Source organism: Cornus florida, unplaced genomic scaffold (assembly GCF_030987335.1).
Source record: "Cornus florida cultivar Cherokee Brave unplaced genomic scaffold, ASM3098733v1 CherokeeBrave_3.0.0_Hap2_Chr08, whole genome shotgun sequence".
In the NCBI taxonomy this organism is placed as follows: Eukaryota; Viridiplantae; Streptophyta; class Magnoliopsida; order Cornales; family Cornaceae; genus Cornus; species Cornus florida.
This window is the reverse complement of record NW_026775578.1, coordinates 25,959,170-25,971,353: the sequence shown is the minus strand read 5'-3', so window position 1 is coordinate 25,971,353 and position 12,184 is coordinate 25,959,170. Positions and strand designations below refer to the sequence as shown.

Genomic DNA, 12,184 nt, shown 5'->3' with positions numbered 1-12,184 from the left:
GATTGCTCACCTTCACCAACTCTCTGCCGTTTCCCTGCTCGCCAATCTTGTCTACCTCTCTGCCAAGACTGACCCTGCCAGTTTCTCTGAGTCTGCTGCTGCTGACCCCTCTGATTCTGTTGAGAGCTACTCTGATTCTGTTGAGTGTTGCTAGCCCCCTTACCTTTCTGTTCTGCCCTACGCTCCTTCTGTTTCTGAAAGGCAATGTTATTATTCTCCTCTACTGCCATAGCACATTCCACCACTCTAGCATAAGTGTCAAAACGATGACCCACCACAAACTTCTTCACATAAGAGACCAATCCTCGCTCAAACTTTCTAACCTTGTGTAACTCATTCGCAACAATGTGAGGAGCGAATCGGGATAGCTCTGTAAACTTCCTCTCGTACTCACTAACTGACATCTCATTATTCTGTTCCAGCTGCGTGAACTCTGCTACCTTCTTCTCCTTCACTGATTGTGGAAAGTATTTGTCATTGAACCGAGTTTTAAAATCATCCCAGGTCATAGTTGTAATGTCCACAACCATCCTGGTCTCTGACTGCCACCACTGGCGCGCCTCACCAGATAAAAGAAATGCACCAATCTTCCTTTTCTGCACCTCAGTGCAGTCCATCATCTCAAAATACTTTTCCATATCTTCAATCCACTTCTCAGCATCAAGTGGATCGGTAGCTCTAGTAAATTCAACAGCCCCCAATTTGCGGATATCTCTGATAAATCCAATCATAGGATTTGGCACATGAGGTGCATCCTCCAACTGAACATTGTCATGGTCAACACCACCACGACCAGCACCTCCCTGACCTCTACCTCTAGCAGGTCGTCCTCTGCCTCTTCCAGCTCCTGACATCCTATTTCCAGTAAAGAATGTCAATGATAAGTCTCACAAGTAATTTATACTTAAACTGGAGCATGGTAAGAGAGCAATAATTCGTATAAGTATATGCTCCTATTCTTACTATCACTTCTCTTAGCCAGGTAATTCTTAACCTAGGCTCTGATACCAAACTGTCACACCCCAAATTTTAATACAAGAACTACTTGTCCTGCATAAAAAAAAATCTAAGGTATAACTTCCATCAATTCTCAACATACATCCTCCATAATAGAACTACAATGAATCCCGTCATTCAACTTAACAAACATGAGAGTCTGATAAATTTTATACAAATCCATAAATAGAGGTGCAATTCCCTCTAGTAAAACAAAACATCTATGACCACTGAATCAACTCAATAAAGTTTCATAAAACATTAACTTTATTACAATAATCAGAATAAAGGAAAAACCGAACTAAAATAAATCAATGCGCAACGAGCTAAAATCCGTTCCCATCATGTAATCCCATCACGTTCCTACTCAACGTGTACCTGAAATGTGATAATGGGGTGAGCTCACAAGCTCAGCAATAAATGCTAAACACAATCATCGTTCATCAAATTAACCTTACCTTATATTCCTGTATATATAAGCAACTCAATTAAGTTCATTATTCAAATGTGTATAACCCAGTTAGTTATAAACTTAATAAATAACCATCTTTTATTTTTTTTTATAAATCGGCATATCTCACATGAGCCCCGGGCTCCCGTCCAATAAAATGGTGTGAATCGTATAGTCCCTGACTACCAAAAACACACGTGTGGCTGGATTGTACGTCTACTCCCCAGATGATCCCTGATCACGTCCACACAATAAGGGCTCATTAGACCCATGGCCATAACAAAAGGGTAGTGCACTCCCAATTAGGTAGGTCCCTGACCATACCCAAAAAGTCATCATAGGGTCAGTCCCTGACTACCCCTCCAACTAATCCAAACTCATCCATTAATTATTAATTATGGTGAATTGTGATATAATAATATAATATGAAATTTTATCATCATACTCATACCCATAAACCTTAACTATCACTTATTCATCCAGTACTGTAACTAATAATGAGACATGCAACTGGAAGTACAAATAATACCAATTCTGGCTATGAATTTTCGTCCCAGTAATCTTAGTCACCAAGCATATTCAATTTAACATTCATCTAAACTTCCTTATGCAATTGTATAACTGCACAAACAAATATATATATATATATATATATATATATATATATATATATCACAGATCAACCTAATAGATTTCATATATATATAGATCCACCTCTTCAATTAATCAGTTACAGGTACTTATAATTTGACATAGTGAGTTTCTTAAAAAATATATTTAGTCCAAGTACTTCATGTATGTATAAATTTTTCAATTATTTATAAACTAATTAAATAGAAGATTCAAGGTTCAATGACATGTCTAATCTATTCCTAATAATTAAATAGCATAATCAATTTAATTAAGCAAAGTCTTTAAAGTTCAGTCCCACTATTTAGGCAAATTTTATACTAAATAGATACACGTAGTCACCTATATATAGGAACACAAATTCTTTCATGAAATCCAACATAAGTACCTATATATTTACTAGTCAGCATACAAATTTTTATGTCATTTACTTCCCCAAAAATCCAATCACAATTGGTTCATGCTATTAATAAGTTCATAATCCTGTATATGTCCCCACATAAGCATATCTATTAACTAACTTTCATTCAATCAGAAAAATCTAGAATTATAGGCAATGAATATATCAAGTACCCAATAGAGTGCATGTGGTAACATGTATACTGGAACCCATATGTATTTATAATTAGATCCAACACCATTACACCTACAACTCCGTATTACAATTTATTAAATACCAAACAGCGAGTAACAACCACATATTAATCTACTAAACAGGTTCATATATCAAACAATCATAGATTTCCATCAAACAATTGACTAAAATACGCTAGAACAGTCTTAGAATAATTCTCTAAGAAATTTTATAAATTAAGTCATAAACATATATAAAAATATAAAGCAAGATTAACTTGCCTGTTAAATATCGTTAAACCTTTCTCTCTAGCCGATCCTTTGGTCACCGTCTCTTTTTCCGGCTACTGCAGATTGCCAACGAAAAATCAGTAACCCGCTTCCTCTCTTTCTATCTCGGTAATTTCTTTCTTCTTTTTTTTTTTATGAAAAATAATATCCTCGTACTGATACGATGTAAAATATAAAGGATAAATATAACTGTATTCGAGATAACCTAGGACTCTTATTTAAAGTTTTAAATTTTTAAAAAAAAAACTCTATTATCTCAACTATCACGTTAAAATACTAAATACTAAATAATAAAAAAAATAATGTACGAAATTTTAGGGTTTTACACAGTAAAATTCCAAAACTCCCAAAATATAAAAATATGTGAGGGATTCCCTCATTTGCCACTATAGATATGAATCCGTGCCTTGCTCTAAGGCAATATACACAATAATAAAATATTTTCACACACAAATTAAATACCATATAGGGCCCTCAAGTTGACAAAAAACACCGTCCCAAGGACAAGTAAAATTGGGGTTTGGGGAGTTTGTTAACTCCAGGAGGAGATACGTGAAGCACTTTGCCTTGTCTTGCAGAAATGAAGCTGACCAAGGAAGCCACCCTGAAGGTTCCTATTTGGTATAGGCTTCACAACTCTCTTTGTGGCATTATTCATAAAGGGATTTGAAATGAAATAATTTGCTCAAGTTAGATTAGAGTCGGTGGAGAAATAAAAATAAACAATTAAAAATCAAAATAACAAGCTACATAGATTAGAAGACTCTAAATTTAAGTGCAAATTTAGGTCAACCAAAATTTCAAATATCTACTCCTAAATATGCCTCAACATATTGGATTCAAATTATAGACAGACTCCCAATATTATTTTTGGGTTGTTATGAGTTTGCTTAATTTATCATTAAAAAATAGATTTTAATATATAAAAATTCAATTTCAAAAAAATAAATATATATATATATATATATATATATTTAATAATTATCTATTATAGTTATATTAAAACAATTTTATGTTTTTTGAGTTCATAAGGACTGTTTTTGTGAGTAACAAACTAAGAACACTCGATAATTTTAGCAAGAAGAATAGTCATGTATGTGGTCTATTGTGAGCTAGGAGGTACGGTCCGTACGGATACTTCTATAAGAGTGACATATGAGATATCGATACTCCTTAAATATTCACGAATACGTGTTCGATACTTCTTAAACATATTCATAATTTTAAAATATATATTTTTTATTTTAACACGTATCCGATACTTCTCAGCTACTTTGATTGCATATTCAATATTTCTCAAATACTTTGTAGTTCTTTATATATATATATATATATATATATAGATATATATTTCTCATTTTCCCTTATACACACTCCATTTAATTACTAAAAAGACGTAGACAAATAAAAATATCGTCAATCCAAAGTTAAATTCTTTATATAATAGATAGAATTTCTATATTTTTATTTATAAAGAATATAAATATATTATGTATTTAATATAATATATATATCCACTTGAATTTAAAGTTTAGAAAATTGGCAAGCAACTTTTTATCATATTTTAATAATATTATTATGTGCCATTAAAAAAAAAAAATTATTATATACCTTTAAAATACTTGCATACAAATAGAAATATGAAATCTCCTCTACGTGGACACTATTGTAACCACCTTAGGTAAAAAAAAAAATGTCCATGTATTTCCTACGCATGTCAACCCTAATTCTGTTATAAAAGTAATTTAATTTCAAATAATGTAGTAAACTATTGTTCAGTTATGGATAAAATTCGAGCAATTAGATATCACAAAATATTCTTTCTCACCAACCATGATCATTGTTTTGTTGAATTGTCTATTCAATTTAAAACTTATTTTAATAGTGTATAAATGTGATGTTTATTTGTGCAATGTTTTATTTAGTAGAATAAGTTAAGTAGGTTGTTGTCGGTTAAGAAATTAAAGTTTATAGTTCAAAATTTAATTTATAATTTTATTGTAAATTAAATTTTACTCACGGTATGTACTTTTTTACTAACATATATATATATATATATATATATATATATATATATATATATATATATATTAAGTTTTAAAACTTTTTTTTTTTAAGTTTTTTTATTTTTTTTTTATTTATAGAGTCGAAAACTCGAAACCAAAATACTGAAGAGAAAGGAATAGATAGAATACTGTTAAAGAAACGGGGGTAAGTTAATGAGGCCAGAATACAGTTAAGAAGTGTTAATGCTCTGAGAGAGAGAATATTATTAGGCCTGATTGGCCTGCGTTTGTTTTCTATTATTTTTATTTTAGAGCTGTTATAGTATCGATTTTGACAACAAAAACTTATTTGGTACGGCTTTTTACAGAATACAAAAACACTTTATGAACAGTGACCCAAAACTAAAATAGTAAAAATATGTTTTTTTCTTGTTCTGACAACTGTTTATGGCTCAAAATCATAACTGTGCATGTTTCTATTTCCGACATTTTCATAACAAAACATTGTTTCCAAACGTGCTTCCAGATTTTTTTTTTTTTTTTTAAACACTCCTACAGCAAAAAATAATAATTTTGTTTTAGTCAAAAATAAAACGCTTAAAACAAAATGCATGCCAAATTACGTTTAGAAAGTGTTATGTAGTGTAGTGTTTTGTTTTAGCCTAAAACAGAACAAGTGTTTTGTGATGTGGTATTCTGAAATGAAAACAAAACATGTCTGGACAAAAATTTAGAGTGAAAATTTTGGAATAGAATTTTTTTTTATGATTAAAATAATTAATTACAGAGCTTGATTAGTTTGCAAAACAAAACTTACGGAGCTTGATTAGTTGATTTAGAAAAAAAAATTAAAACAAAACCCATACACACATGTTAGTAGTTGCAGAGAGAGAAAAGGGGTAAGCTTAAGAGTTGAGAGAGCGGCTGAAGCTTGCGAATGGCTGAAGCTTGTAGAGTTTGTAGTTTACAGTTGCAGAGAGAGAGATAGGGCAATTGGGGGGCTGAAATGATTTGCCCTAAAAATGGATTTGCAGAGTTGAGAACGAGAATAGAGATGGAGGCATTTGGGAGGCTTAAATGATTTGCCCTAAAAAAAAATTAAAGCAAAACCCATACACACAGGTTAGCAGTTGCAGAAAGAGAGAGAAGGGGCAAGCTTAAGAGTTGAGAGAGCAGCTGAAGCTTGCGAACGGCGAATGGTTGAAGCTTGCGAACGGCGAATGGTTGAAGCTTGTAGATTTTGTAGTTTGCAGTTGCACAGAGAGAGAGAAACTAGGGCAATTGGGAGGCTGAAATGATTTGCCCTAAAATGGATTTGCAAAATTGAGAACGAGAATAGAGATGGAGGCGTTTGGGAGGCTGAAATGATTTGCCCTAAAAAAAATTACCCATCATCATCCAAGATCGCTCTTTCAAACATCCTCATAGCAAAGCTCTGCAAGTGTTGTAAACATCCATCACCATCTCTCACCTGCCTAGGCTGGACACACAGAGCTCCCACATCGGAGTATGGCAGAAACGAGCCGAAGAATTCTCTTACTCGAATTGGGTGATGACGGTGGAGCTAGGGAAGAAGATTAACAAACAAGTAGTAATACTGGCGGCAAATGAGCTGAAGGAAGAAGCGCCGGTGGAAGCACAAGCAGCAGAGTCATCTTCGTCGTCGTCAGGGCAGGAGGTGGTTGTGAAAAATGGAATGGATGAACAAGATTATGGTCTGTTTAGCTACAGTAAATGTTTGGCTAGAACAACATAGAACATCAAAATTTTGTTCAAGCTTTTTGGCCAAATAGTAGATCTGTTTTGAAAGTATTTTGGTACTATTAAGAATAAAATAATGCTTTCCAAACATGTTATGGATTCAAAATAGGTTACTATAGCGACTCAGAAACACTACACCACACATGGGAACAATACAATATTTATCTTTTTAACTTGGGTAGAGAGACAAAGCCGTACAACTTCTTAAAAGCAGCTAGCTCAAAACGACTTACTTTTTGGCTAGAAAACCTTTTATAGAACCTCGAGATTTGCGTCTTACGTAGCGGAGCTGAGTCCATGCTCCTGATGTCATTGAAGTGACATCTCCAGCAGATGTCGGATATTTTATTAGAGCTAATTGGACCTTCCCAGTACCTTCATCTACTCATTTGTCGGTGGATTACGCGTCTCTTTATTCCTTTTGAGGAGCCCGCCAATTGCCGTGTTGTGCTAGAAAAATCAAATCAAATTTTTATTTATTTTTTCATTCTTTAACCACAAATCAAAATAGAAGGCAGGAATCTTTGGACCTTCCCAGTACCTTCATCTACTCATTTGTCGGTGGATTACGCGTCTCTTTATTCCTTTTGAGGAGCCCGCCAATTGCCGTGTTGTGCTAGAAAAATCAAATCAAATTTTTATTTATTTTTTCCTAATAATTTCAAGATTCCTGCCTTCTATTTAGATTTGTGGTTAAAGAATGAAAAGAAAAAGGAAAAAATATATCTGAATGTTTTGATGTTAAAGGGATCTAAGTACTAAATTGTGTACTACATTATTACAATGTGTAATTATTTTTTATTAATAAGAGAAATAACGAATGTTTATGAGGAATAACATAATTGATATTTTTGAAATTATTAGGCGAACTTGCATGGAGCTGTTAGTAGGGGTGTACAAAAGAACCGTGAAATCAGGACCGAAATCGGAATCGGAACCAAATTTTCAGTTCTCACGGTTCCAGTTCCAATCCCAATTTCTAAAATAAGGAACCGTTGAGATTTGGTTCAGTTCGATTCCGATTCCAGTAAGGTTCCGGTCTCACGATTCGATTCCTAAACCGAACCGAACCGTATTATATATATATATATATTTAATTATATTATTAGTAATTCTAAACCGAAAAAACAAAATATTTTAGGACAAATCATTTTAGCTTCCCCAATCGCCTCCATCTCTATTCTCGTTCTCGACTTTGAACTTCTCTCTCTATCTCTCTATAACTGCAAACTACAAAATCTACAAGAATCAGAAGTTTAAAATCCATATATTTCACTTTATCCATCTGTCTACAAGAATCAAAAATTCAAAACCCATATCGGCGTATCATTTCAGATTGTTCAAAAAATCAAAACCTATATCTTTTAGTTTCCATAGCCCGCTGTTCCAGTTCGAGTTCGCCGTTCGCAAGCTTCAGCCGATATCTCTCAACTCTCAAGCTTGCCCCCTCTCTCTGTGCAACTACTAACTTGTATGTATGGGTTTTGTTTTAATTTTTTTTTTTTTTTCTAAATCAATTAATCAAGGGAAGACTGTAATTCTTGTTTTGCAAACTAAATCCTATCTTATTTCTATTTGTCTGGTTTTTTTTTTTTTTTTTTTTTTTTTTGCCTACCAAAATGACCTTTTATCAAGCCTTGGAAGGAAGAGGGGTGGCCGGAGATTTGCAAAACTCCTAGAAAATTTAGGTTTCCATTGTAGTAGTCAATGGTTCCTTAGAACCGAACCATGAATGCCAGTTCGGTTCGGTTCGGTCCGGTTCCAGATCTCAACGGTTTCGGTTTCAGTTCTGGTTCCGATTTCATTTTTAAGGAACTGTTGAGATCGGTTCCAGTTTCGTTAGGAACCGTACCGAACCGAACCATGTGCACCCCTAACTGCTAGTGAGATCGTGAAAAAATAATAATAATAAAGTAGTAGTAATTTATTTATTTGAGGGCACGAATGTTAAGAATTATAGGGGTACGTAGATGGAGGGGAGTATTAAGACTTGAACGCCAAAAGCAATCCAGCGTCAAACAATTTAGCCATGCCATTCGGACACCAGGGCACTTGCAAAAATATACAATTGAGGGGAGGAAATATACAGAAATAAAAGATGGAAGTGTGGAGAAGTGAAGTGCTTGAGTCTCCCGGCATCCATTTTGCTTGACAGACCGCCTTCTTGGGTTTAGTTTGGGCCTGTCGTAGCCTTGTTAGTATTCTTCTTGATTTTGGGCCTTGGTTTCTATTTTGTATAGTTTTTTTTTTTTTTTTTTTTTTTTTTTTAATATGGAAATGGAGTATAGAGGTTAGTTATTTCTGATCCTTTCTATCTTGTTCCAATTTTTTAACGTTTGGGTTCAATTTCAATGATATCATGGTTGGATTCGGTTTCAATATATATAAAATAGCGAACATCAATTTGATTCCAAAATATTTTTAAATGGTATCTTCAATTTGTGTGCGCCCTACTTGTGCCTCAACTTTCTAAGAGACAATTAAACAACCCATGTTTCCTCAACTCTCTCAGAGACAATTATAAGCAAAATCTCAACTTTAAACAAAGCTTCAATGACTTCACTTCTTTTTTCAAATCTTTGCTGCTAATTTAAAGCATCTTACACATTTTATTTCAATGCTCTTGTTAAGCTCAGATTTGAGATTTCTATGACTATATTAACATTTAGCACTAGGATTTTCTTGTTGATCTAGCCTCTATAAGTTTGTTTATTATTCATTAATAATCCTTGATGGTCTCATATTTTAAAAATGGATAAGTACTGAAAAAACATTCCGCGCTACATTTTCACCTACCATTTGAAAAAAGTGTGTTAATAACCTCCTTATTTATTAATATTATGCGAAAACACCCCTCACCTGACATAAAGTAATGTTGTAATGTCCTTTTTGTTATTTTACTCTTTCAAAAATGCCCAATTAGGTGTGTACGTTAATAATATCATAATATAGAGATATTATGTGCACATTTAATCTACTTTTAACCTCCTTATTCTTTCAATTCTCCTGTTAAGCTTAGATTTGAGATTTCTATGACTCTATATTAACATTTTGCATTAGGATTTTCTTGTTGATCTAGCTTCTATAGGTTTGTTTATTATTTGTTAATAACCGTTGATGGTCTCATATTTAAAAAAAAAGGGTAAGAACGTACTGATTAAAAAAGTGTGCTAATAACCTCCTTATTCTTTTAATATTGTGCGAAAATACCCCTCATCTGACATAAAGTAATGTTGTAATGCCCTTTTTGTTATTTTACTCTTTCGAAAATACCCAATGAAGTGTGTGCACTAATAATATCATAATATATGAATGTTATGTACACATTTAATCTACTTTTAAGAATTTTTCTCTCACCTTTTAAAAAAAAAAAAAAAAAAAAAAAAAAAAAAAAAAAAAAAAAAAAAAACACTAAAGTCATTGGGTTCAAGCTTTCCCTAGCCCCTTCACATAATAAAAAAAAATTCTCGCCCCAAGGAACTCGTGAGACGGCCTGAAGCCCAAGCATCTAGAAATACATCCAGACTCTAGGGTCTACAGGGCTTGGCCTACAAAAGAATTGGATCATGGACATAACTCCATGAACCCCCACATTAAAAATAAATCCAAGTTTTATATGGTATAAGACTCACACTACTTAACAAAAGAAAAACGTCGACAAAGTGACAATACTACAATCAAAGTTCCTCTCAAGTATTTGCTCAAAATAAAAAAACTGACTACAAGAGAATTCTTCCAAAGTACTTCTTAAAAAACCCAATCCTGCGTGGAAATTTGAAACCGTAATTTACCACACCCTCGCACACATGCATCTCAGAACAGTACTCCTTTGCTCGAACGCATTCTTGTCAATCAAAACATATCAGATGTGTTCTTCTCTGTGTCTTCAGCTGTACAAAGCAAAAAACAAGATTATATTTTCTACCATATATATAATCAAAACCAAGCTGTATATGGCTAAATTTGTAAGATTACTAACTAAATCAATGGAGCAAAATGTCCAAAGACTCACTTGTTGGAGATTAACTCCGCCACAGAAGGAACCACAGATGCAATGACCATCGATGGATCTCCGAAAAGAACACCAACAACACTCTTGAGGAATATCTCCACTATCTTTCTGATAGTCTTGAAACCTAATTTCCCTTTATTCTTCTTCGAATTAGGTAAGAGTTGCAGATCTATCTTCTCTAATGCCATGGAATCAATATTACTGTCGATAACATTCCCTTTCTTCCATGCCTCATGAACCATTTCGGTCACACAGTACACATGAATCTGATACTCCTTACAACCAGAAATGTAAGACCAACCTCGAATGTCGGTTTTGTGGCGCCGAGGCTCTTTCTTCTTGCACCACATGCATTTTGATACCACTTTATTACGAAGCTTGAAAATCACGCCATCGATGCATAGTTTACTCTTGAGGTTGCTACAACAAGGGTGCAAGTACAATTCCTTGGCTTTGTTGTGGTAGAGAGAGCCACATATGTTCCTCCCACAAGCCGATAGCATCATGATCAACAATCTCTTTCCTGAAATAATTTTATCATATGATTTTCAGGTGTGAAGTAATTTTAGAGGGAAAAAAAATTGTGTATATAAACTAGCTAAGATAATATACATGACTAGCTTCTATAGATCGAGGATGTCAAATGCAAATTCAGTGAACATTAGGGTAAGGTGCATAAGAGTTTGAAACAATCTTCTGAATTTTAAGCAATATAAAACAAATTAAGCGTTTAATTTTCCATATATATAAATTAAGGACAGCTAGCTTTGTAGACAAGTGTTTAATTTATTCAAGATAAAAATAATAATAATAAAATTCTTACCGTTTAGACCGTTGATTATTTTGGAATTGCTGGTGTTTTGCTCTGGAAGGTGAGGGGCCACTGTCGTGGATTTAAACCAATATATATAAAAACAAATTAAGCATTTAATTTCCATATAAATAAAGGACAGTCACAGGAAAAAGCATAAATTTTGTAGACATGTGTATACTTATGATTTGTTCAATTAATTGAAGATAAAAAAATAAATAACAAATTCTTACAGTCTAGACCGTTGATTGTATTAGGAGAATTGCTGGTGTTCTACTGTACGTCGATAGTCACTGTCATGACCTAATCACAAAAGAACAACTATCAAACAACAAGAAAATAAATAACTAAATACAAATATCCTATGATTTTGTATTAATTTGTTGACTAGAAATAATATTTTTCTCCTTTACTTTGAAAGAGTTTGCGTGTTGAGAGAGATCGGATAGAGATTGCCATACTTTTATAAGCGATATATACGTACATTTGTATATGGCTTACACTTAACCACCATGCACTACCATTTTGTGGCATAAACTATGATTTTGGCGGGTAACTCTCTGATTTATCAAAAAAAAAAAATGCTACACCTTATTCTCTATCCTCTAACAAGGAGGTAAAATGACTTTATTGCCCTTTTAAGGTTCTGAATT

At 33.3% G+C, this 12,184-nt stretch overlaps 1 protein-coding gene across 1 annotated transcript; it reads right to left on the bottom strand.

Moving 5' to 3' along the window:
• Nucleotides 1–10,454: 10,454 nt before the first annotated feature.
• Nucleotides 10,455–11,196, bottom strand: LOC132268529 (uncharacterized). Its single transcript, XM_059769361.1, has 2 exons — nt 10,721–11,196; nt 10,455–10,598 (listed from the first exon to the last, which is right to left on the bottom strand). The coding sequence occupies exons 1-2, from the start codon at nt 11,068–11,070 to the stop codon at nt 10,595–10,597; spliced, it is 354 nt and encodes a 117-aa protein (XP_059625344.1). The 5' UTR covers nt 11,071–11,196; the 3' UTR covers nt 10,455–10,594.
• Between the last annotated feature and the right edge of the window lie 988 nt (nt 11,197–12,184).